This window comes from Agelaius phoeniceus, chromosome 10 (genome assembly GCF_051311805.1).
Source record: "Agelaius phoeniceus isolate bAgePho1 chromosome 10, bAgePho1.hap1, whole genome shotgun sequence".
In the NCBI taxonomy this organism is placed as follows: domain Eukaryota; kingdom Metazoa; phylum Chordata; class Aves; order Passeriformes; family Icteridae; genus Agelaius; species Agelaius phoeniceus.
Window position 1 is genome coordinate 17,685,068 of NC_135274.1, and position 26,531 is coordinate 17,711,598.

Genomic DNA, 26,531 nt, shown 5'->3' on the forward strand with positions numbered 1-26,531 from the left:
AGTGCAGCTTCACCATAACTGTGTCTGCAGGAACTGCATTTTCCAGAATTGCCCAAGCTCTGTTACATGGTTTATTTTGTCCTGTCAGACATACCACAGTGCCCTGCCCAGCAGCAGTCCTGGAGCACATCTGTGGCCACTTTCTTTACTTAGCTCTTTTCTTCTTTGCTCCAGATTTTTCCTTGCCTGTTTCCTTCTCTCCTTTTCCCTTCAAATACTTCTCAAGCTCCTGGTAGGGGCCGAGGAATCTGCGGACCATTGTACCTTTCCACCAGGCCTGCACCTGCAAGTGAGGGAGAGAGAGGCCTGAGGGGAAATCACTTGCTGGGGTACCTGGTACAGCTCAATGCCTAGAGAGTCTTTCCTGTGCTCCCCAGCCACAGAAGGGAACCCCCAGCCCATGCAGCAGCCTTTGGGCCTGTGCTGGTTGTGCCAAAGCATCCATAGCTGGGCTGAGGGCACCTGTTGCTGGTGGCCAGGAAAGCAGGGGCACTACCCTGTGACCCTCCCTGTATCACCTGTGCAGTGATATTTGCAGGAGACTGGCTGCTCCCCTTCCATTTCCCATCTCAAACCTGCAGCCAGCTGCTGGCTCTGAGTGTGCCTCAGCAAAAGGAACAGGCTTTGTCCTTTGCTTGTGCCACCACACACCAGCCAGCTTTCTTGGGCTGTTTTCTGCCTGGACAAAGCCTGTGGCACAGATTATTAACTCCCAGCTGCTGCTGGAGCAGCACTGCCTCAGCTTTGCTCCCCTCTACCTTCACAGCACTCTTCAGCTCCAGGGCTTCCCGCTCTCTTTGTTTCTTCTTGGTCTCCTTGTCTGTCCGGTCAATGATGATGGTTGTCTGGAATGTCAGGCACTGCAGGAAAGCACAGGGATGGCAAAAGCTGTGACAAACACATCCCCTAAACTGCACAGCCAGCCTTCAGGGCTCACTGTGCCCAGCCATTTGCCAGGGCAGGGCTCACTTGGACCCTGGTGCAGGGATTCTTTCCCTCTGCTCCCTACAGGTCTCAGCCTTGCTACACACTTCCCACAGGACAGCTCAGGCCCATGGGTTGTGGTGTCCCTCTGCACCAGGGAGCTCCAGGGCAGCCCAGGGATAATGTGTGAGTGGGGGCTTTCCTCCCCACCTCCATTATTTGATCTTTCCTAAATCCAGATGGCAAATGTTGCTCATTACCATTGTCAGTCCTCAGGCACTTGGAGCTGCTGCCAAAGTGAAACCTCTCACGGCCTGGATGTAATTAACCCCCTGATCCTGTGCTGTAAAATGGCTGGCTGATGGCTTCCCAGGCAGCAGCTGCTGGTGGGGAGGACACTTGGTCCCCCAGGCCAAGCAGCAGATGATCTACAAACACACTTGGGACACTGAGATGACAGTGCACAGAGTGAAAAATGAGCCCACAAGCAGGGAAACATCCAGCTCCATCCCATCGTTTCCAAGCCACGGATGGTAAGGAATGTTTACAAGTAAATTCCTTCTGGTTTTAAAGCACACATTTTTCTAGATGCTTTTCTCCATTCGGTGCTGCTGTTCTGCTGTGATCAGAACTCAGCAGTTAACCAAGAACCCAGTGGGGCAGGAATGATTCTACCCAGAATCAGCTCCCTGATAACAGAGCTCTGTGCAGCTGGGAATGTGTGTCTGCAGGAAGGGATGAGCTTCCAGTCTCAGCCTGTCTTATCCTGATCTTCCTAGAAGGAGCAGATTTGTTCAGATTCAGGCAGCAAAGTAAGGTGAGGCATCCTGATGGGATGGGACAGTACCTCTGCCCCTCACAAAGGCTGTCAGTAGCTCTCTCATTACTTGCTGGTATTTGAAAATAGCTATAGGGGAATCATCATCATCCCTCCTTAATGTCACAGGTGGCAAATAGAAGATGACATCTCAGCCATTGTCTTCCCAAGACAAGTGCTATAATCACAGCCTATGCCTCAAAATTACTGATTTTTTTTCTGTGGTCCTGGTTCCTTATCCAAATGAGTGTAGGAAAAAGCCCAATGCAATTTTGCATGGCTGAACATTGAGATGCTGATGTCTTACCTCCTTGGCAAATCTCTGCATTGTTTCCAAGTTCTCTGCTTTTAATGCTCTTAGATCATCCAGTTCTTCATCTTTTGCAGCAGTGTCTTTTTGATACTTCTCTATCCAGTATTCCAGCTTCTCTTTCACCTTCTGCATGGGGGAGAGTGTTGCTCAGCACAGTGCAAAGAGGGCACAGGTGAGAGGTTTGCTACTATTACATGGCTTGCTTTCAGGATGGGGGTGAGAGTCCTGTAAATTGTGCATGGTCAGTGTTTCTTTCTCATCTTGAAAACATCAAACCCCTAAGACTACTCATAAATTACTGCAGGGCCGTTATTTTGTGCAGGCAGTTCTGATGAAGCAAGTGACAGCCAGAAGCCATTTGTTGTGTGTATACTGAAGGAGGGGGGAATTAAAAAGCACAGTTTGTCAGTGGGAGAGCTTTTATCCTCTGCCTGACTCCCTCTCTACTTTCTGGATTAAGCTCAGCACACCAGGAATAAGGTCCCAGGGGAGAGCATTTCACACTATTTCAGGTTGTGAACTTGGCTTTGCGTTCATGAATAGGGCAGGTGTTTCTGAAACAGTCACCCAGATGACTTCCTCCTATTCACCAATAACTTCTCCATAGCAACCACCGTGATTGCTTCCATGGAAAAATAATCTGAGGAAAAGCATCAATCTCATTACAGCATCACAGCTGGACACACAAGGGGGATGGAGGGCATGGCCATCCTCCTGTCTGCAGGCCCCTGCAAAGCCAGCAGCTGCTGTCTGAGCACTGAGGGGCTGCTGCTGGGCCGGCTGCTGGAGCTCAGCCAGGCTCAGCATGTGCTGGGGCAGTCCCCTCGCTGGGAGCATTGATCAGGCCAAGGCTCTGGGGAGCAGAGCACACTGTCCAACTGCTCACAAGATACACCACTGGTTTGCCCTCAAATTACATTTTTAAAAAGATATTGTCTCCTATTAAATTCTGTACTGGCAGTGGCCTCAGGTACCCTGCAGCAGTCCAGGTTTTCTTCCCATCATACCATTTATGAGAGGCTTTGCAACATTATTCACTGGCAAGTTATTCACTGTTAATGATAGGAATGCTCTGAACCTCTGAATCAACACCACAAGGACATTCATGCTGGTGAAAATGTGTACAATAGTTGTGGGTTAGCAATGATCCAACCCCAGTTCTTCCTCAGATAAGGCCAGACTGGCAGTTTGTGTCATTCCCTCCCCAGTGTCCCTCCCCTCTGCACAGCCCTTACTGTGGGCTGTTCACTGGGGTGCTGGGAGCCCCAGTGACTGTCAAGTAGGGTCTAAATAAAATTCCAATTAGCCAAATACAACTATCTAGAGAGGATAGAGGATTTTTCCTAGAGAGAGGAAAAATCCATAACACCTGAATAAATAATGTAATTCACTACATGAACCCTAATTTTAAGGAAATATATCTGTACATGGGAAATCCCAAGCCTTGGAGAGCTGAGTTAATTAAGATTTGAGGACAAGTAATCATTCAAACTGCAGCAGTCATGAACCTGGTACATTTGATGGAGCAATGACTGTTTTCCTTTGGGCACTAATCAATGATATGGTGTTTATAGGTTGCTATTTTAAGCATTGGCTGACAGTCACACATACCTGATACTCTTGCATGAGGAAATTTTCAGTCTCCGTGTGAAGCTGAATCTCCTCATCAATTTTGCTCTTTAAATTCTGTGATCAGAGCAGACAGAACACCTGTGAGACAATTTTGGTGTGTATGTGTGCACACACTGCTGCTGAAAGCTGAATAACAAGTGCTGGAGCTCTGTGTAGTCCACAGACATTTTTCCCAGTGATAAAATCAGCCAAGGCAGTCCTTGCTCCTGGGCCATCCATGAAAAAGGGACAATTAGATCAGACCTTGATCAGTCAAAAAAAGATGCTTGCAAAACCAGACAATTTTCTAGTCCTTATGGCCACAGCAGCAGGTCTATCTGTATAATCTGCTGGGGGCACTGCTGGGAGCTCAGGTTGCTAATAGCTTTGTAACCACCCCTTTGGATACGCTTCTGGCTCTGGTTTTCTGGCCATGGCATTGCTTTGAGCATTCCCTGTCTCCTAAAGCCATGCCATCCTTGTTGTTGCTGATTGCAGCATCACACAGAGAAACAATAGAAGAGATAAAGGTGTCTGACCCCAGTGAGTTTCCTGCTCCAGCTCAAACAGCTGTGCTGGTGACTGTAAGGAGGAACAGAGAGGGCATCTGGGTAGTGAGGCTCTTCCCTTGATAGATGGAGAGGCCTTTCAGTATGGGCCATGGAGAAGGGCTTACCTGGATTTCCTTCTCCAGGGCATTCTCTGCACTGCTGCACTTTTTCTGGGTTAGTTGGATCTGGAGATCTGTGTTTTTCTTCATGTAGTTGCTCTCTGTATCCACTTTGGCCGTGGTCTCTTGAAGCTTATCTTGGAGGCGATCAATAACCGAATCTCGGCTCTAGTGGAGACAAAAGCAGCACAAAAGCAAGCCTGGAGACTGAGGTCAGCTCACCTTTCTTAATCTCTCCACTCCCTGATAAGGTCAGAAGAGACAAAGCTATAGGCTTCACTTTCACCTGAATGTTGCTCCATTTCAAGGAGCATTTCAAAGGTTAGTTTGTTCTGTAACCCATATAGACAGCAATAAACCCATCAGCAAAGAGTGACTGCCTCTGGAGAGAGCAGACTGAGGAACAGAGTGAGACAAGAAGGCAGGCCTGCTCTCTGGTCAAGAAATTGATTCAGTCGTGCTTAGGATAAACATGAAAAAAAGCCAAAGAATTTTAGCAACTTAAAGTTAGGCTTTACTTTTACTAACACCTTGCATTAGACTATCTCAGTGAGTGAGCATATGTAAGAGGAGGGTAATGTCTCAGCCCCACAAAAGCCAAAGTTTGTTATCCTAAAGTATACTCTATTCCTTGGATTTATTTTTTTTCTAGTTATGCAGCAACTGTATAAACACAGCCTTAGGAACAAGTGCAAATCTAATGCTGACTTGCTCGTATTTTCAAACAGTTCTTTCTTGAAATCTTACCAGGTAGATGGTGCCCACTTCATTATGAAAACACACCCAGGGCAAGGAAGCAGTGTCAAGGCAAAGCTGGCTATGAGGTCCCAGCCTCTCCCCCTGCCTTGCTCTGCAATGGAGCTGAGCTTTCCTGGGGCAGAAAGCTCAGTTTTCTGTTCCCTAGAGTTCTCCCATTGGCCAGAATCCTGAGTGGTTTGTCCAGCTTTTGGAGCATGCTCAGGAAGCAAAGTGCATTTGCTTGATTTGGGATTGCTGTTCTGTTTATTCCTTTTTAATTAATTTACTTGAATAGCAGATAAAGGTTCATTACCCTGGGGTTGGAATTTGGGACAAATGCCTGCAAAATGAAGACTTTTTTATAGAGTTAAAAAGGTCATCAAAGCTTCCTGTGTAATTATGCAAGATCAATGTGAATGCACCCAACTGCTACTTTTATTACAGCCTTTCTTTGCCTCCCTGCCATGCTGTGGTGGGTTTGATATTCATCAGCCAAACCTCCACAGCTGAAGATGAAATACCAAAGTGCTGACATTTTTTGAAGCCCACATATCTCATCTCTGAAGCACCTCACATTCCTTAGCTGTGTAAACATGGAAAAATGCCACTAAAAGAAGCCAGTTCAATAGCGCTGTGTTTGAAAGCCCTTGCAGCATGACTCATTTGGAAAAAGTCTCCTTATAAGAAGAGTTTGGAACAGTTAAAAGGAAAGTCCTTCCTTCTACACCCCTTGTCATACATAGGAAGAGTAGAGTACATTTATGAGACTCAGGATAACTGGGGCCTTGGCTGATGCTGTTTTGTGGAGTCAAAGATGTTCACATGTTTTTGAATGTTTCAAACATCAGATACTATTTTTATGGCCGTATCATCATATGACTGCAGACAGCTACAGACATGAGCTGTTTGTGCCTTTTTAAGGTTTCTGGTCATGGCCTTTATTTTCCCTGGTATGGAATTTTGGTGGCCATTGGGAGGAGTTGTGTTCCTGGTCAGTAGGCAGGGGATGTGAGTGTGCCACTCTATTTTGAGATTGTCTTCCTGGGTCATAGTAGAATCACGTCTCAACTGAAGAACCAGCAGAGAGACTGAGTAGATGCTAATTTAAAAAAAGCAAACCCACAACTTTTTGTGGCGCTAAGGCTCAGGGAAGTCAAACACTGCTGATGCCAGTGTGTTACTGCTATCTGCTCAAGATCTGCAAACTTGCCAGAAAATAAGGGTTCAGCCTAGGTTACAAAGTACTCAGAGAGTTGGGGCAGAGCATGAACTTCTCACCAGGTTATTTTCTTTTTCATTTCACATTTATTAAAGAAAAAAGTGCTTTTGATTCTCGTGCCCCAGGCCTCAGCCAGGATGGGGGCCCATCTGCTCTGTTGTTTTCTCTGGTGAATGGCATGTCTGTGGTTTGGATTTGGTCTGCAGTGTTGTAAAACACGCTGGTTAGAGGTGGGGAGTCTGGGGGCTTGGTTACACAATCCAAAGCAGACAGGAAGTGAAATGCAAAACCCACTGGTGGTTTACAGCAGCATCTGCCTGGCCAAGGAATGCAGGCGTGAGGGCAGCTCCTGCTGCAGGACCTGCAGAGCTGGGGCACGTCTGGGATTTAGCTGAAGGCAGTAAATGCAGCAGTAAATGCCCACTAGCTGTGGGTACCATCTGCAGAATGTGCTGTTCCCCAAACTTCAGGGACAATAACTGGAAAAATGAATTAATATTTATTCATTCTGGTTTATCATAAGCAAAGGTCCACGCCAGGACACGGAATGCTTTCATAGCTGATGCAGTAAATCTCTGGGCTGCTTATTTGGGATGACTTCAGCATTGAATCTGCCAAACCAAATCATCCCTCGTATCCAAAACTATCAGAAAACTGGCAGAGACCAAGATCAAAACCCAGGAAATAATTGTCAGGAGCCAGTCTGCTTCACAAGCAGGTAAACAAGCTGATTTTCTCTGATCTCTCGGCTCACAGACATCAGCTCAGAGGCCTGTCTGCTGTCACCTGGTGCCACTGGAATCATCCCACAGATGCCATTTGGCTGCAAAAGCAGCTGCACTTAGCTGGAAACCTTATCCACACTCCTGTGTTTTCATTTGCTTTGATTTATCTCTCTTGTGCCACCAAGCTCTTCCACAGCAATTAGTGTTTACAGTCATAAAATACAGCTGGTTACAAAAATAGCCCCCAGGAGTAAACAGTCTGAGGAATTCTCCAGCAGTGCAATGCTGCCCATTTGGCAGGAGAAGGAGTGCTGTGCTCTGTGCTGACAGAGGCCCTGCTCTGCCTTGCTCCCACACCGAGTGCTCAGAGCTCAAAGCTCTCCCTGGCAGCTGTGGCATCTCAGCTTGCAGGGCCCGGAGATGTGCTTGGATCCACACACCTGCTGCAGCCTGGGCTCAGTCCCCTCAAACCACAACAGGGGAGCAGCAGCCCTGCAGGCATTTCAGTAGGGCTCTGCCTGCATCACTGTCCCAGCTCCACAACACCCTCAGGGAGTGTCTGTGCCCAAGGGACAGCAGGGCATGGACAGAACATTTCTGCAGCCCTTGGCCAGCTCAGCACCAATGCCAGCAGCTGCAGGAGAGCCCCTGGAGGGGCACTTTGCTGGCAGAGGGAGCAGACCTGCTGGCAGCAGCACTCCTATGGAAAACCCTGCCCCTCTGGATTTAGTGCACCAGCTCCAGGTCCTGCAGTGCTCCTTGGGGCCCTGCCAGCAGTGAAGCTCAGGACCATCACTAAACTTGTGCCTTCTGCTGTAATCATCCTGTGCATATCTCCAGTAGAAACATGCACCAGTGGGTGTGTGTATGTGTTTAAAACATTCCACAGAACACTCTGTTGATGCATTTGTCCTCCTGGGAGAGGAAAAGGGAAGAAACATGATGGGTTTTAATCTTACTACTAAAAGCATGACTAAGTGATGCACTGATACAGTGGGTCTGGGTGTGTTATGAGAACTGACAAAGAATTAAAGTTACAGGTCTGTTTTCAGTGGTGCTGTGGTGCAGTGGCTTGGCTTTCTGTCTGTTTGGTAGCTGTAACATCACTGCTTGTTATAAAATGACACCACTACCTGCACACATGTATAACATGAGTACAACACAAAACCTACAGTACATAAAAAGTCTTTGGGTGAAGAACAATGCAGGAATGCTATATTTTACATTCCTAAATTTTTATCTTACGCTGCATAATCCTGTATGATATTAATGTTTCAAAAGCTGCACAGGCTGCTGTTACTTGTCCAGGAAACCAGAGAAAGTATTTTTATAGCAACTAGGAAATCAACACTGCAGCAGCAAACAGACCCCCTGCAGCCAAACCTGAGCTACCAGTGCTGCTCCTGCACAGAGAGGTAAGAGCAAAACCAGATGCACCATTTCAGCTCCTTTAGAGACATCAGGGCTTTCCAAGAGAAAACAAAATAAAGAACATTTAGCATTTGATTTGTGTTCCATTAGAAAGAAAAATGAGCTGAGCAGGTTAATACACTATTAATTAGCATCTTATTAAGAGGTAGAAAGGCTGAAAATACAAATTCACAGCAACATGAGTGAGACAAAGGCCGTGTTTTTCTGGTTCCAGGATTAGATTTGCTCACTTTTGTTTTCTCAGCCATGTAGGCTTTTGTCTACAGGTCTGTGCATTATTATTGCTGTTCAAAGTACTCCAAAGTCAGTGAAGCTGTATTTTTATTTTTAATTAGCTGGCAAGGTGACAAATCATGCAAGTGTCTGTAAAACTGCCTATGAGAAAATCCCATATGAAGCAAATAGAAATTATTCTCCCTTGGGAGACACAGTGAGACACCATTATTTTTGGCACAGGAGGAAAGCAGTACTTTAAAGTAGTCTTGTCTTTGATTTATCAAAGCTGAAACTATAAGGAAGATCAGAAAAGGACTTTTAAGCTTGAAATATTAAAAAAAATCACAGATAAGTGCAAATCCCACTTGATGAGGCAAAACCCAAGAACTGAATTAGCACTGAAAGGACAAAAAGAAGACCTCCTCCCCCTCACAGCACAGGAGCTACAATGCAGGGCAGGACACAGAGAAGTGGCCCCCTGACTGTGGAGTGCCAGGACATTGCTGCTGGTACAAGACAGGATGATTACAGCCCCTGGGAAGGCATTAAACCAGGACTGAGTATGTATATTGTATGCATGGACATGGTGAGGTTTGAAGAGCACTACACAGATGGAGAACTACCTCATAACATTCACCAGCCTGGGGAGTGGGAGAGCAGGAACTTTCCAGGAGCCATCAGAGTCTGACTGAGAAGGCACAGTGTGAGAAGCAAATATGTCGCCCCTGTATTTACAATTAAACTTTCCACTCTGTAGGCATCCAGGCTGCCAACACAAAATCTTTGTGTTCTACAAACCAAACTTCACCAGCATGTCTGGAGCTTAAAATTCCTCTCTGTAGTCAACTATATCCTGGCTTGATTACTCTCCACACTTTTGTCCAAAGACAAAACTCAGTGACACCAATTCTTTCCTCAGGTGCCCTTGCTGTCCTCTTGCTCACTACTGAACCAAGTGTCAGATTCTTGTTCCTTCCCCCAGCCCCTGTACAGCTCTGCCCCAGCTTGCCTTCTGCTTGTTTGCTATCACACATCTGCCTCAGCAGGGCCAGGCTACATTTCCATGTTGAATGAGCATCCAGTCTGAGCTGTCTGGTGAGCATCAAAGTGACCAGTGATAAGCCATTCCATTGATCTGCACTAGTGTAGCAAGTTTTATATTTCCAGAATGCCCTATATTTACTGTGCATGCACACACCCTTTGCATGATGCAGACAGAAGAGCTGAAGCTTTCCAGAAAAATTAAGTTGACAGCATATGTGCAATAACATTGATCTCCCCTTGTGTAGGCATGTTTGGGATTTTCTAATGTCTGCAAGCCTAGAAAAATAGATTAATAGAATGACACTTTCCCCAGATGAAAATTTAGGTAAAAAACTGGCCTGCCCCTATGATAGGTGTCTTTCTCACTCCCTTTGGCACACTTCCTTCTGTGCCAAATGATCTGTCATGACTGAGTATGACAGGACCTTAGATACTGTTATCTGCAGGTAATCTCTTTCTTACTGATTGCACTATCTGTGCTTTGTCACTCCCAGTAGAATTTTTGGGATATTCTAATTTGACCATGGTCTCTCATGATTATGAGCATTTTGAGCTCCCATTTGAAAACCATCAGACACTTGAAGTCATTAGTGGGCTTATTCCAAATACAAATCTTTACTGTAATTATTCTGCTCCTGTACTCTTAAGTGGTGGCTCATTGTGTATGGCCATGGCCTCCCTGAGTGCTGGGCAGCAGAGGCCAGCTTCCTAACAGGCTTCCCCCTGGCAAGATGCCCAGTGCTAAGTGCTCTCACCTGAAGGTCCTGACCAGTTTGTTTCTTGACTTCTTGCAGCTGTTTCTGGAGTGCCTTTATGTCCTTCTTTCCTTTTTCCTCCCTGAGGTGGGAAAATACAATCACTTGAATATATCAAAAAAGACAAGAGCTGTTTACCTAGAAGAGGAACTTCCTGTCTCCTGATACGTTGTGGTAAGATAAACAAAGACTCCTCACCAAAACTACTGACTTGGTCAGTAAATCCTGAAAGAAGAGGTGCACAGACTGAGCAAGGCAGATGGGAACAAAAGGGAGAACAAGCCAAAAAAACAGGGGATGCTCTTATTGAAGGCCTGGAATGGATTTGAGGATGATGCAATTATTATAGCGGAGATGGAAGATGCCTGTCTTTGAGTCACAGTTTCTACATTTAGGCAAAAATGCCTGAGATTCTATGCAGAAGCAAGCCTGAGCAGCAGAGAGTGCCAAATGGTGTTATTATGTGTATAAGAATGTTGTTCTTTCATATCAGACCTAAAATCTTCCAAAAAGCACTGCCCCAGGTTCTGGGATCATGAAGGGACCCAGGTGAAGACCAAAAGCTAGAGAAGTGTTCATCTGTCTAAAACAAAACCGATGCAGTAAATATTCTAGGTATTATTATCTTATTTCACTCAGAGTGCTTCTCTTAGATTTTATGCTTATGATTAGTTTTAAAACCAGTAAATACTACAGTTAGTCCCTGAAACTTTGTATCCTTTTCCAACCTTACAATCACACATGCATTTTATTTTCAGAGTCCTTATCTGGGTGACTGATGAACAAAAGCTCCTGATAAGGAGTCTCCCATCATCTCACTGCAGGTGGCTTTCAGAACAGTGTATTTACACAAAATGAGGCAAGTATTTATTATCTTGAAATACAGATCAAGTTCATTCCATGAAAACAATGTATAGTACAACATAGCTAGATATGATTGACAGAAGGGGATAAAAAGGATTATGTCCTTTCTGATTATAATTTGTCTGCTCTTTTCTACCTTTCCGTATTGGATAGTTGCTCCACATCCAATTGCTAATCTCATTCTTGCTTTCTGTCCCTTCCATGGATAAACAATAGATCCCTTGGTTTTAGGCAGTGGAAGTGGAAGAGTTGTGTTTCATGCTTGAAGTCACACATTGCACTGAAGCTGGGGATTTGCCCTGGAGGCAGATCCCTGAGTCACCACAAGAGCAGTTCCTGTAGGTTGGACTCCTGGCAAATCATGACTGAGAGCAGCTTTGCTGTGCACCCTCAATGATGGGCCTGAGCTGCTACACTGAGGTAGCTTTAAAGTGGTGAAATATTTGTCTGCAATTCTCTCTGACAGTTTTGGGATTGAATCAGAGGTTTGCATGCTAAAAAACACCCCAAACCTCTAGAGCTCAAAAGTTTGAGCTGAGATTATAACAAATGTGTACCCTGGAAGATTTGGGACAGAAGGGAATCACAGCACAGTGGCTGGTGGTTTAGCCTTAAATAAGACACCTCTGTCACCATCTGTGCTAACCCCTCACTGCTGCTGGGAAAAGGGAGCCCATTAGCATATGGGTCAGAGCAGATTCTCCTGGGCATCAGACAACCTAAAGGCCATATGTTGCTGGCCCTGATTTGAACAGATTCTCTGCTGCTCTGGCTTTCACTGGGGACAGAAGTTAAAGATCAAGGAGCTCCTACATCACATTATGTTTTAATTGAAATGAGGCATTTGCACTAATTCAGCCACTGGTGTCCACTGTGGTCAAAGCTTGGGCAATTCCTAGCTCAGATCAGTATCAGACCCATCCACCATTTCTTTCTAAAGGGGAAAACTTGCAGTTTGCAAAGCAAACAGAATAATTCAAGTTTTAAAAGGTATCCCTTCTGTATTTTAGTTTTATTGGGTTTTATTTCCTTTTCAGCATGTACTCAGTGGAAATGGCTTTCAGCATTTAAACAGGGAAGAACTGAACACAGTACTGACCTGATGAGGATGTCATAAAACTTGCCCTTTCTTGCCTTCTCTCTCTCATTAGCATCTGTTAAGCTACTAAATGTTCCCAATTCCTCCATCTTTTTAATAGTGACTGTAATTACATCACTTGCATACTGCCTGCCAAGAAGAAAAGGAACACAACAATACTTACAGGTCCTGGTAGTATCCATTACTGTTTACAGTAAAATGTAGGGAAATAAAAGATCCATTTTCTGGTCTTATGTCCTATCAACCCCAGGAGTGCTTCTCCCATGGTATCTGTTTATTGTACATCTGGAGAACTCAGTATTACAAGCTGCTGGAAGTTTATAATTTAAAATGCTGCCCTGCATGCTACTCTGGGAAATTGCAAAGAGACACAAACATATCCATGCTGTGCCAGACTGTTGCCATTAAGAAGGCTGCTGGCCTGCAGTAGTGATGGCAGGTGGATCTTGGAAAATGAGACCTGGCCATGCAATACGTGGGCTTGTCCGGTTTATTGAATGTCATGATGCATGTGGCTTTTACATTTTAGCTGCATTTTCCTCATTTGTGTTAGAATCTTCTTTAAACCCACTGTTGAAATGACATTAAATGACAGAAGCCAGGATGCAGAAAAATGCATACTGAGCATTCAGCTGCATAATCTCTTTCAAACCAAAGGCTGATGGTATTTCTGCAAATCAGGGCACAGGTTTAGATGCAGGAATAAAGTCTGTTTTAAAAAAGAAAGAAAATCTTTAGTCTTTATATACATTTTCTATAATGGCTATAACTGCCAGAGAAGCTCTGTGTGCCCTGCAGAATGACTGAGTTCAAAAACAAGGCTCAGATCTCCCTTTGTATGTGGGATCAGCTAAAGGAACCTGAAGCCAGGTACCAGAACGTGAGCACTGATTAGTGCCTGGCATGATTTCTACCCAGGCAACCATTATCAAAGGGGTGATGTTTTATAGCTCCATTCAAAATAAACTACTGGTCATTAGATAGCATCCAGAAGCAAGCAAAGGCTGGAACTAAATGGTCTATGAAGGATACCCCTCCTATCCCTAGAGGAACTCCTTTCAGACAGAGACTGATGTACTCTGGCAGTGGGAAAGCAAGGAAGTTGTATTTTTGATTTCAAGAGATAGACTGAGAACTTTACAGCTCTGAGCATCCCTCACAGGTGCTTCACTCACCTGTCAGCATAAATTTTTTTGAGCTTCTCTAGAGCCCGAGTGATGTGTTTCTTGGGGGTTTTGGAAGAATGCTGGGTGCTTTTCTCATCTTCAGTTTTCCCCTGCTGCTGCTCTTGTTCGGTGTTTTCCAGGACTGTTTGCCCACTCTCCTGCTTTGCTGACATAAGCTCTGGGAAGTTGATACCCAGCTCCTTCTGGATAATTTCTTTCGTTTCCTGGATGTGAATGAAAGGGGACAAGGGAAATAAGAGAATAAAGAGGGAAAAGGAAATAAGAAAGACCTGCTTGCACATTGCACAGCAGAACCAAACCCTCTGCAACATTATGTGATAGGAAGGAAAATTAGTAATTAACTAGAATGAAGCTATACTGAGAACAGCTGATAGTGCATGTTACATTTTGCAAAGAGTGGAAGATCAGAAACATTTATGTTGGTTAGTTTTGAGCACACAGTGTAGCTCATTGAAGTTTATGGGCTCAGAAGTCCTAAAATGACAGGACTAGAAAAGGCCTAAAAAGGTGAATCATCCACTCCAAGAGATGATGGCTCAGACTGTTCTTAATCTGACATGTTCTTAATGGCCTCCAGCAGTGGAGGCTACACACCCTCCTGTCAATGCCAGCACCTCACAATTTTCTTTACCATAAGAAAGTTTTTTCTTCTCAACAGTATTTGAATTCCTGGCTTGTTGTCCTGGTCTCTAGGCACAGAGAACAAGTCCTTCCCTCCTTTTTTGCAGCAGTTTTTACAAACTGTTAGCCTTTTTCTCCTCCTCCTTCTCTCCATCTTAGACATTTCCCACTGTCTGTCACCACAACCTTTCCTTACAATATAATTGTTATAAATAGAGCTGTGTGGAAATAATTGCAATAGACTTTCTGTCTGCTATCTGCTTAGCAGGTTTTTGGAGAGTGTAACAGCAGAGGAAATATAACAGGAATTCAAAGGATAAATTCAAAATATTGGCATCTCTCTCCTTCATGGAAAGTTATCTTGTGATTGAGTACAATTTCATTAAAAAAGGAAAAGCCCCCAAAAATGCAAAAGCACACTATAAAATGAGCTAAGCTCTTGCTTCTAGGAAACTCTCTGCTTTATGTGTTATGGATAAAATGCAGGTGAATACACTGGGACATTAAAAGAGAACATTTTCTTGCTTGCCTACCAGCATTTCTGTGGCTGAACACTTCCTAACAGCACTGCTGACTGCAGCTAACACAGACCCTGCCAGCCCCATCCCTGTCCACAGCTGCCTGCTCCCCACCCCGGCTGCTTGGGGAAGCAGACAGAGAACTCACTGTGATGAAACATTTTCCAGCAAAAAGGAAAAAAAAAAGTTATTTTTAGAGTACCAGTTCTCAGTCCAGATCCTTCCACAACCACACACACATTTGTGCCAGCAGAGCAGAGAAAACAAGTGGTCAGGGCAGCAGCTGTGGATGCCAGGAGTACTTCCAAAAGTTACTTGTCAGGCAAGTCAAGCAAGGCTCTGTCAGAGGTCAGGTGCTGCTGCAGTCTGTGAGGGCACTGCAAGGAACTGCTTCGTGCTGAGTGTTTTGGACAGCTCTGGCTTGGGATGGATCAGCCTCTGGCAGTGCCTGACTCATCAGTGACTACAGAAGGAGGATAAGTGACTGTGTGCTTAATTTTTGGACTGTTAAATTTACATTAAATGAATCATATACAAAACATACACTGTCCAATTAAAATTGCATTGTTAATTAGTAAAAAAAAGGGCTTAAATAGCTGGTTGGTGACAACTGTACTTCAGAAAGAACTAATTTTGGCAAACAAGCTGCTTTAATATCATGTAGATTTTATGAATGTTCTGACTGAGGTTTTTTATGTCTGGGAAAGTTCAAGACAGGCAATAACTGAGTTGTCTGTAAACAGTAGGTACTTACACACTAATAATCAACAAATAACTACGTGAAAGCAGGAAGTTTGTAAACTACATGTGTTACCATCTGTGTAGTCTCCTAAGTGCTTGTCTGTTGCCCAAAATTCAGCAAATAGAAAGGCTGCCTTCCTCTGGGGCATGCACTGTGTGAAGCAATGTGCAAGAGCATCCAGTCTGGAAAATCAGTGAGGTGCTGGCCAACACTGAGATTAATTCTCTCAAAAATGTCATCAACTGAAATTTAGATGTCAGTCTTTGAAGATGCCATTGATTTGTCTGCCTGATAGGACTCCAGGGTATTTTGCAAATACCGATCTTGTACAAATACAATGAAAACAGCCAAATGTAATCTGAGAAACAGGGAGGAGTAGCAAATTACAGAGCACCAAAGTTAGCAAGAAGCTTCCCTAAGCCATTTTCTTGTTTCTAAATTGTTTCCTCCTCAAATTGTTTTGAAATCTTTAAGAACACAAGTAGGGTTTCTAACCTGTGAGAAAGGTATGTTCTAAGACGTGACTTGGTAAAAATGAGCATCTGTGATTGAAGAGAAAAGCAAAGGTGTTTTCTCTGTAATTTACGTGTCCCTTCAGTAGATCTATCAACCTGAGTCTGTGTGTCTGAAGAGGACAACTTCTGCTGTCCCAGAGATATGCCCTCTCTCTGTGTTTTGCTGCTGGCGTGTAGGAGAAGGAGAAGCATCCTCTGGGAACAGTTGAGACCGGCTCCCAGGAGTCTTTCAGGGGAGCAGTGCCCTCTATGGCACAGTCTCAGCATCGTTCCCGCCCTGAAATTCACTGTAACTCCAGCTGCTGCTGCGCCTTTGCCATGGTTTTTTGGAGAAGGTAATATGGAAAGGAAGAACGTAGAAAAATTTGATTTAACTTCCCCTGGCATTCTTAAGTGGTACATTAGACAGAGTGAACATCATTAGATGTCAAAACTCAGATGCCGGTTTTTATTTCCATCCTGGTTGTGAACTTTTTTCTTGAGTTCATCTTAAAAAGGTTTCAAATCTGCTAGAACTGGAAAGAGCCTACTGTGCCACTTATAGAGCACAGTACTTAGAGCCATGGACCCCTCAGGATGGTCCCATCCTGATTCCTATGTCTAACAGCTAGCAGAAATGTCACAACACCTTCCTCCACAGCAACAAACCCCTGCCTGAGCATTAGGAACTCTCTGTTCTCCGTATCTCTGCCCAACCATCTTAGCTATGATGTCTATTAGAAATCAACTAACAATTAATGATCACTGAGAAAGGGTAGTTACTAATATATTTTGAAGTGCATCTTTCTTAATACATTGTGGGAACAAAGGATCTTTGGCATGGACCTGGAGAGGGATAGAATTAACCTGGTTTTGAGTATTTTGAAATAACCTATACAATTCTACTTTTAAAATAGCTCTGTATCTAGAGAAGAACCTACATATGTTTCACTTCCTTTTCCCCAGTTCTTTGCTTATTGTCTAACCACTGAGATTTTAAAATTATAATCTTAGGAACCTCATCTTGGATCAGAAGAGTCCTTTGCACAAATTCTTGACCAAGGCTTCTCAGTGACACTGCAATATAAATATTTAAATTAGGTGACTTTTATTGTGTTTCTTCACCCAAGAGTCATAGAATCACAGAAAATATATTTGAGTTAATTTTTTAAAAATGCTGGTAAAAGATATAAAACCAAGACAAAGAAAAAAAATATATATGATATACATCTTCTTAAGCAGTGGCACATACAAGGTTGATGTCTGTCTTGTCCGTATGTGGAACTGGCATGATATATCCAAGAATTGTGAGTTGATCCACACAGCTCTCCAGCACAGCACTAAACATCAGAGCTTCCAGATGAGTGATTTTTTCCATTTGTTTAGTCTCTGTGTTCTTGCTAGGAGGAACAAAGATAAAAGATACCAATCAGAAAAATGCTGTGGTGTTAGTAATTCAGTAAGAGTAGTTTAAACTAAAGGTAGACCCAAAATAGCCTTATTTGCAGCCTTACATATACTTCCCTGGCTTTGTTTATAACCTTCCATACACTGTTTATAAGAGGAGCTGTGCTCTGCTAATGGCTGCATTCAGGGACAGTGGGAATGTTTAGCTTTCACAAAACAAAGAGGTCCTGGTCCCTCCTACAGCAGATCTGGGTAGACAGGCTGAGAAGGGAATGGGTATGGAGGGCACATACTGGGTGAGGTGCCTCATTATTCAGTTCAGGGGAGAGCAGTGGTTCATAGTGGACTTTGGGAAAGGACAGAAGAAAGGTGCCTTTTCAAAAGAAAAAAATAAATCTGCATCCTATAAAGTCTCAGAGGGTGAACTTTCATGCTCTAATCATTCCTCAATATTACTCTGTAGCCTTCACACTTCTATCATCCCAGTTCCCTCTCAGCAGGAACAGTTACCATCTTAATATGCTGGAAGTTAAACAAGAACCAATATCTGGACTGGGTAAACAATCTTTAACTTTCTGTATTATTTTATTTTAACTTGCAATTCAAACATGAAACTGTTCTGACATACACTTAAGCACCCCTCTGCCTTGCCTACAGATGGAATATTGTGAAAGCATATCTAAGGAAAAGTGAAAGTTCACTATTAATCCAAAAATACCTAAGAAAACACCTGCACAACAATGGGGAAATTCTCTGAGAATTGTAATGTTTTGATATGCCATTGGACAATCCCTCCAAAGCCTGTACATACAAACCAGGTATTTCTTGTACAACACGTAGCACAGCTGCAGTCTGAGGTGGCTGAGATCCTGAGTGTCATTGCAATGGAAGTATCAACAGCCACTAACAGAATCTTAATTTGGCTGCTCTACCTACAACTGGATTTGTGCCATCTGTAAAACCCTTGCATAAACATATCCTAAGCCTGCAAAATATTACAGCCCAACCTGTAAGCATGCCAAGGAAACACATCAGGCAGTCCCTGTTAGCATAGGACATGGCCATATCCTATGAAAATTAAAGAGGTTTGGATGCAGCTTTGCTCTGCATCACTGGGAATCAGTGATATTTCATAAGCAACAGTTTAAAAAGATTCATACTTGCTATAACATTTCTGTAGCAGTTATCATTTGTCCTCCTCCTTTTTTTGTTGTTTTTTTGAAGAAAATATGTAATTTACAGGTGGACCATGAAGTTAATTTCACTTGGCAGAAAAGAAGAGCCACTTTTCAGTGCAGGTTTATTTGATGTCTGTTGGTACAGAATAGGTAAAACAAACAGAAGATTCAAACTCAAAACAGACACAAATTTCACACATCTATTTCCTGACGTCCCTGTCTGTTGCATGAAGTTGTTTAATGCAAGTTGTTTAATTTCAACAAGTGTTGAAATGTGCTGGAAGAGGACAGGGCTCTCCCTGGGGGTGAGATTAGAAAGTGTGCACAGGGCAGTGACTGGGACTGCTCTCAATAAATCCATAGGAAGGGCAGGTACCAGGGAGGGACAGAAGTATTTAAGGTAAAGGATAATACTGCTCTGGATCAAGGGAGAGTAAATTCCCCTAAGCCAGGCAGTTGTGATAAGGTTTCTAACTCCTGAGTGGATGAAGATACAGATCAGCCAAGGTAATGGTAGAGGCATCCTGATTTATTTCAAGAAGCTTGTTTAAATCATGGCAGGAAAAGATAACAGCAAAGTAATGATTCTGAATATTATCAATATTCAGAATATTGTAACCACTTACATCTAATTCCTCTGAGCAGGGCTTTTGGTGGTCACCTAGGACAAAGAAGGAAGTGATTTCATCCCTTTGCTTCTGAGGTTTTTTTTCTCTTTTATCTTAATTATAAAAAAAGTGTAACAACTTGAGATAGAAATCTGATAAAAACTTTAACCAAAAAAAGGCAAATGATCTGTGTAATACACTAAACCCATCACTTTTCTTGTCAACCTTGGAATCAATTATAGAAGTGGACGTGCAGTACTTTACATCAAGAAAGTCAGACAGGGTCTTCAGTCAACAGGTAATAATAAAATATTTTTCAATGTTTTACTCATTTTTATCTTTTTCAGAAATCCATTATCCATATTTTGAGTCTAAACAACCTAAGAATAATCTATTACATGTGGAGTCATAATGCTAAAAATATGGTGAAAAAAGATGTGTTGGGAGATAGCTGTGACAGATGCAGCATTTTTGGAAGAAAAAAATAGCACACGCAGCTCTCATAGGAAAAAGGGACTTATTTGGAAACAAAGGAGGATGCAACAGCTTTTCCTCTTTTCCATTAGCAGCTTCTGACCAGGAGAGAATTAACTCAGGATATTAATATATTTCAAGGCAGCTGGCAGCTGGAATGTTTCTCTAAAGCCCCTTTGCTGCTTTGCTCCTCCTGTGTATCTTCTTTTACATCCACATCCTTGCTCAGCAGATCCATGTGCCAGGCCAGCAGGGTCTGGGCTTGTGTTAAGTTGCACTTGAGAAGGAAACCACTGTCTGTGAATTAGCAAGCACTACAGATATGAGCTGCTTGCTCTGGATTTTAGTGTCAGCACAGTGCCCCTCAGACCATCCACTGGCATCACCCTGCACTGCTGTGTTTGCTGAACTCCTCATTAAACTTTATTAATAATAATAATTTTTTAAAAAAGTATTCTCCCATGAGTTTTGGATGACATTCTGTCCCTGCTGATATAAAGGGAAAGAAAAACATATCAAGTAATCATTTTTAAAGCAACTGTATAAAAGGTCTGGCCTCATGCTCCTTTGGGGATTGCTCTGCTCCCTCTGCTCCAGAGGGACTCCCTCTGCTGTGTGAGAGTCCTGGATGTTCATTTCTCCCACCCTGCTGCCTGATAAAGGAAAATGGATACAAGAGCAGCATTTTGTGCAGCATTCCTTGGAGTCATGAGAAGAGACTCTAGTGAATTCCAGTGATAAAATGCATAGCTGAGAATGTCACATCTCCTTTAGGTCTGTGTGGCAAATGATTGGCAAAGAGAGGTTCTGAATATCCACAGGAGCAGCAGCTGAGCCAGAAATCACAAGTAACTTCATTTTTACCAAAGAAAGGTCTCTTGAAAAGCAAAATAGGTATGGCCTTACCTTACACAGTTCTGCCTACTGCAAGAAATGTTAGGACAGCAAGGTGCTCATTAAAAAAAAAAATAAGGGGGAGGGAGAAGTGGCGAGGAAAGGAGAGGAGAGAGGAGGAATCGAGAGAGGAAGGAGGAGGGAAGAAAGGGATGGGAAGAGAAGGAAAGGGAAAGGGACAGGGACCATCAAGGTTTCTCAAGGTTTCTTTTCCCTTCACCTTCCTTCCCCTAAATCACTTCAAGTGCTCTGAAAATGCACCTGAATTTCTGGCAGTGTGAGGGAAGTGACAGAAATCGGGAGTGAATAACCCTGACGTGAGCAAATGGGTAAGTACATGCTTCCAGATCTTATTTAGGAAAATAAAGGAATGTGAGACTTGGTTACAGGGATTTCAATGTCGAAATGTTTTCTGCCTCCACGGCAATATCAGAAGTAAAATAAATGTGGAGATGATTCATTGACTCAGGGTGAGAACATCGGACGACGGGCAGGGCCCGGAGCCCACCCCGAACACCAAGGGCTGCTCTCTCCCCCCGCGCTGCCTCTCTTCGGGCTCCTCGGCTCGTTCCACCGCCGCGGCCCGTTTTCATTCGCCCTGCCCAGAGCGGCCCGCGCTCCCCTCAACCTCTCAGCGGGATCTGCCCTCATTTCCCCCACTCCCGGTCCCGATCCCGATCCCGGTCCCGGTCCCCGTCCCAGTCCCGCTCCCGCCCTCACCGGGATGCGCGGCCCGTCTCCATGGCAACCACCACGCACGGGGGCCTCGCGGGGCTGCCCGGTGGGTGCCTGCGCAGCGGAGCTGGGGCCGCCCCTCCCGGGATCGTTCTTGCGGGGATCGCCCCCGTGGCACGCGGGCACGGGACAGGAGACACAGGACAGGGGACAGGAGACACGGGACGGGCGGTACCTTCCTCACTCGGTGCTGCTCACTCCGGCAACTCGGCCCGCCCGCTCGGGTCCTGGCGGCGCATTTCCCGGCAGGCAGCGCGGAGTGGATCTCTTTCGCCGCCATCTTGGGGCGCTGCGGGTGAGGAGGAGCGGGGCCGCGGGCCGGGAGCGGGGCCGGGGGCTGCTGCCCCCACTGTGGGGCCGCTGGCGGGCGCGGGGTTCCCGGGGCGCGGTGGATGGCGCGATCCGGGGCGGAGACAAGGCGGGATGGCGCCGATGTGCGGCGGATGGTCCCAGTCGCGGGTTGGGGCCTTCGGCTGGAGCGGGGCTGAGGCGGCTGCTCTCGGGGGCAGCGGAGGCTCCCGAAGCTCTGGGTGGCTCCCGGGCAGCCCCCGGGTGTTCGGGGTCCCACTCGCCGGGCCGGGTGAAGATGTCGGCCCGAGGCTCATGGCTGTGTGTCGTTTCCAGGCCTGCCGGGACCGGGTCTGCGGGAGGACGCCATGACCGGGAGGTGAGTGAGTGCCCGAGGCGGCTCTCGGCTCGGTTATGTTGGAACAGCTGTGTGTCCCTGGTGTGAAGTCTCTTGAGCTGGTTGTAGTTGCTGTTAGGATGTGCTGTGCTCTCCCTGGCCAGTCAGTAAATATCAGTGTGAAATTTATGGGTTTGTTAATCTCCACTGTACAGTGGATCTTTGGCATGGACTTTTTCCTTGAGTAAAGGGAGCAACGTCTTTTTCCCATGGGTAAATTTTCTGTTGTGCCACCGAATTTTCTTAAAGCATGTAGGGATTGAGTTTCTAAGTTAAGGGATTAAATGTGAATACTCTGGAGTTGCCTGGAGAAGCTGTGGCTGCTCCATCTCTGGAAGTGTTCAAGGCTGAGCTGGATGGGGCTCTGAGCAGTCCCTGCCAGCCCAAACCATTCGATGGTTCTGTAAATCGCAGCTTTATTATCTTTGGAGTTTGTGTCCTGTTACACGTGTGGCAGGTAGAACTGGGTATCTCAGTTGGATCCCAGGGCAGGTGCTGGATTCCCTCGGGCCAGATGTGCTGTCTGCTTGCTGTGTGGGACAAGTCTTATAATGACTTTACGTGGGCAGTGCCTGAAGAATTGTTGGGGAGTTTGTGCAGTACCTTTGTCCAGTAGATGTTAGGCTGTTGCTCTGGTTGTTAACTCCTTTAAAGCTACAAATCAGGGGCAGCTCATGCCTTCTATAGCAGTTACTGCAACGCAGTACACTTCCTGTGGTGTGTAGAAAAAAAAGCGATGTTTACTCGTCAGTGTTGGTAGACATTTGGAAACAATATCTGCTAATGCTGAAGCATTTGAAACTTAGTATGAAGCCAGTATTGAAGTGCCAGGAGTTTATGACAAGCAGAAAATGCAATGTTCTCATAAATGCTTCATGTTCCACATACTCAGCTTTCCTCTGTTCATCGAACATAAGTATTTGCAGTGATTTGTAAAAGTTGGCGGTTTCCTCTGCTGATTGCTACTGGTGTGGAATTAGTTTCTGCTGAAGCAGCCTGTGATTTGTTTTTACTTTTGTTGCTTTGGAGTGAATTATACTTTGCTGATGTTTTCTATGTCTTTAGGCTGTGGTGCAAGGCCATTTTTGCTGGCTACAAACGTGGCCTCCGAAACCAGCGGGAGCACACGGCCCTTCTGAAAATTGAAGGTGTTTATGCCCGTCAGGAGACAGACTTCTACCTGGGCAAGAGGTGTGCCTATGTGTACAAAGCTAAAAAGTAAGTCATTCTTGGTTTATTCTTGTGCTGAATTAGCCAATTCCTGTATTGGCTTTGTAAATGCTGGGAGATAATGATATTACATGATACATTAGAGAGCAAGTGGAATGAGAAACAAGTTTTGCCTAAGCTTGACAAAAACTGAAGGTGGGTTGATGGAGTAAATTGAAGTGAGTGAATTTGTGTTAAATACTTTGAACTGTTGAGTTACTTAAACAGTAAAGTGATTTTGTGACGCCTGGATGAATTTGTATTCTGACTTGTGTGTGCCCATGTCTGAGCAATGTCTGTCACTTCTGCTCTGCTGCCATTGGTACACACCTTGGGAACAGCTGCTTATTACTTCCACTTCTTTTTTTTTTCTTGAATGCTGTCAGAATTACCTTAAATAAAATTGATCAAACTGGTGACTTGACCACCATCATTTCCAGCATGGTACATGGCTCTTCATTTAAGGCAATTTCTGCCATCTATTCCAATGGCCTGTTCTTCTCCTGCCTTGTGTAAGTCTGGAAAAATAAAGTGTTGGCAATTTCATATTGTTGGTTTTTCAGTTTCATCGTATTAGCAAAAGTGTTTTCCAAATTTTTGAGCTTTGTAAGCTCTTAATAGTTGTCCGGGGGAACTTCTGATAAATTACAAGCTGTAATTACACCTTTGAAAGGTACAGTGAAAATCCCAGGCCAGGAAAATTTCACAAGTAAATAAAAGGGGATGTTGTTCTAGTTAAAGATGGCCAGGGAGCTAAATTATCGAGGTGCCTTAGAGAAACCACATTGTCACTGCTGGTGACAGCAGAGCTGTGACTGCCCTGCTGAGCTGTTCTGTGCCTCCTTTTCCCCAGCAACACGGTAACCCCCGGAGGCAAACCCAACAGGACACGCGTGATCTGGGGGAAGGTGACGCGCGCCCATGGGAACAGTGGCATGGTGCGCGCCAAGTTCCGCTCCAACCTTCCTGCCAAGGCCATTGGACACAGAATCCGGGTGGTAAGTGGATGTGGTTTAGCAGCAAGATATTTATTGGCAGTTTTGGGGGTGCCTTTTAATTCTACATAGTATGAGGGAACATTTGAATTCTGGTTTTGCTCTGTTGCTGCTGGGTGTTCAGCATGGCTCAGTGACTGTTTGATTTGGAGCCTAGAGAGGCTTTTTCCTGGCTTCCTGTGCTGAGGGGGTTTGTCTCTTTATCAGGTTGGTGTACTTGCTTAGGTTGTCTGGAAAGGCTCTTCAAGTTCCAGGACTCAACTCCTTTCTAAAGCTGCCTTGATTTCTTTTCCACCAATCTGTTCTGTGTATTTTTGCACCCTTCTACTCCTCCGCCTCTTGATTTTTCTCTTTTCGTCCCAAATGTTTTAACTGAGGGCAGTGCTCTCCTGTCATGGCCACTCCCACCTGTCCACACTCTTGGCATTTTAGCCACAGGGCTTCAGTGGAACTGTCCTTTTCAGGTCTCTCACCCAAAGTTGTGATGTAATATTTTCCTAATGATGTTGTCAAAAGGAGTACAAGAGGGCCACAGTCTTTTCTGTCTTTCTCCTGTGCCTTAGAAAAAGCACAGTAGGAGCAGCACAGATAATTCCTGAAATCCAGAGCCATGGGAACTCTTGTTGGTGCACAGGAGGGCTGGCTGCCACAGAGTCTGTGCCACCAGCAAAGTGCTCCTGCAAGTCATTCTCACACTCTTCTGCATAAACTGGGGATTGCTTTAATAGGAGTTGAAGAGATTCATGGTGTAGATTGTAACTGCAAAACGCATGTTTGAATACAATATTTCTAACATGATTCTCTGGTTTTGTGTTTTACAGATGCTGTATCCATCTAGGATCTAAATTTTTATTCAAAATAAAATGGAGAATCTGTTTAACTTTTGTATATTTCTGGTTTTATTGCCTCCACCAATTTTGAGAGACCTCTTTCTCCATAGTGTATCAGTTGACAGCACAGACAGAGACACTAAATCCTGGCAGGTGCAAAGCCTCTCACATGTCACAATAGTAGTTCTGATGGAATCCCTGATAATGAGCCCATGTGTACCTGGGCAGCATGTGTGCCTGTAGTGTCTGCTTTGTGTAAATAATTTAAACATGTTTTCATTGCACGGCTCTGTGGTGCTCAAGTGTTGATGCTCTTTTCTTGGCCACCCTTACCCCAGCTTGTCATGTAGGGCAGTGAGCATCTTCCTGCACTTCCTTAGCTCTTTTAGTTTTGTTGAACAGTAAGGTGGTGAAAAATGAATTTACAGTCGTGAAGTACAAGGCTCAGTTTCTTATCTCTGAAAATCCTCCCAAAATACTGGGTAGTTTAAAGGGAGGTTTGAGGCAGTTACAGGTTGTCATGGTTGCTGCTGATGTCACAGTCCCAAAATGACCTCTGGATACCCTGTGAGAGCAGTTCCACACACACCAAGTAGTTCCATCATTTTCAAGTCGGTCAGGCAGGTGAGTCTGTTGGTTCAACCACACCTTGAGCCCACTCCAGTGCAGTCCCTCCTTCTCAGGGCATGAGAGCTTCCTTCTCTCTGCCTGGCCTTGCTGCCAGTGTGTGTCATGGAGCACTCTGAGCTGTTGGCTTTGCAAGTTTGCATGGGCTGGTATTTCACAGCTAATCCTCTTCCTTCTGAAAGAGGTGGAGTAGTTGTGTGTGCAGAATACATCGTTGGGTAAATCAAACCTTTACTGTGAATTGGAATGAAAAAACTCGACCCAACTACTCAGCTCTGGTATAGAAATTATTTTGCTGGATTTAAAGACCTAAGCCTCCTGCTAGTGCTGTCCTTCACAGCAGGAGAGCCTTTGCCATGGAAAGCTGCCTTTTTTCAATCTGTGTAGAGAAATTGCAGCTTATGGGATATTGGGCCAGGTCAGGTAGGGCTTTTAGTCTTCCATAACTACCAGTAGGTTGGACACGTTGGATTCAAAGGATGAATGGGATTTCCAGCTTTAAACTCAGGGGAAGGAGGAGGAAATGTAATGAGCAAAGTGAACTGTAACAACAGGTTTGTAGGCCTGTGGTCTCTATCATACTAGTTTTTATATTAGATTTTGCTAATAAGAAAGTAGTAGGTCCTGAGTTTGATACAAGATGCCCAAAAATACAAGTGACAGGGGAAAGAGAAGGCATGATTATGTTTCTATTGTACCAGACTGCCAAGGTACAAAGCCTTTTTCTGGGAGGTGCAGCCCCAAAAAGCATATGACTGCAATTTGTGAATCTTCATATCAAAACTGCTATTTTCACATTCATTTGGTCCCACCCAACCCAGCCTTGGCTGCTCAGAGCAGCAGGTGTTGCCTGTTTTGAGCCTGTGCTGTACAATTGCCTTTGCTACTTCCACTCCTTTCC

General features: G+C 44.6%; 2 protein-coding genes across 5 annotated transcripts; one reads left to right on the forward strand and one right to left on the reverse strand.

Annotated features, from left to right (window-relative positions):
- Window positions 1–57: 57 nt before the first annotated feature.
- Window positions 58–21,562, reverse strand: DRC9 (dynein regulatory complex subunit 9). Of its 4 annotated transcripts, XM_077184033.1 has the most exons (12): window positions 20,562–21,236; window positions 19,200–19,234; window positions 18,556–18,706; window positions 17,241–17,388; window positions 13,602–13,816; window positions 12,427–12,555; window positions 10,464–10,545; window positions 4,342–4,503; window positions 3,666–3,740; window positions 2,049–2,180; window positions 759–860; window positions 58–283 (listed from the first exon to the last, which is right to left on the reverse strand). In XM_077184033.1, the coding sequence occupies exons 4-12, from the start codon at window positions 17,364–17,366 to the stop codon at window positions 146–148; spliced, it is 1,161 nt and encodes a 386-aa protein (XP_077040148.1). In that variant the 5' UTR covers window positions 17,367–17,388; window positions 18,556–18,706; window positions 19,200–19,234; window positions 20,562–21,236; the 3' UTR covers window positions 58–145. The 4 variants fall into 4 exon arrangements, with proteins under 4 accessions (XP_077040148.1, XP_077040147.1, XP_077040149.1 ...); XM_077184032.1 differs by lacking the exons at window positions 18,556–18,706; window positions 20,562–21,236 and adding an exon at window positions 21,270–21,312; XM_077184034.1 differs by lacking the exons at window positions 18,556–18,706; window positions 19,200–19,234; window positions 20,562–21,236 and adding an exon at window positions 21,460–21,562.
- On the forward strand, window positions 21,466–25,053 carry RPL35A (ribosomal protein L35a). Its single transcript, XM_054639542.2, has 5 exons — window positions 21,466–21,579; window positions 21,909–21,951; window positions 23,035–23,187; window positions 24,032–24,176; window positions 24,995–25,053. Exons 2-5 carry the CDS (start codon window positions 21,941–21,943, stop codon window positions 25,016–25,018), a joined length of 333 nt encoding a protein of 110 aa, XP_054495517.1. The 5' UTR covers window positions 21,466–21,579; window positions 21,909–21,940; the 3' UTR covers window positions 25,019–25,053.
- Window positions 25,054–26,531: the final 1,478 nt, after the last annotated feature.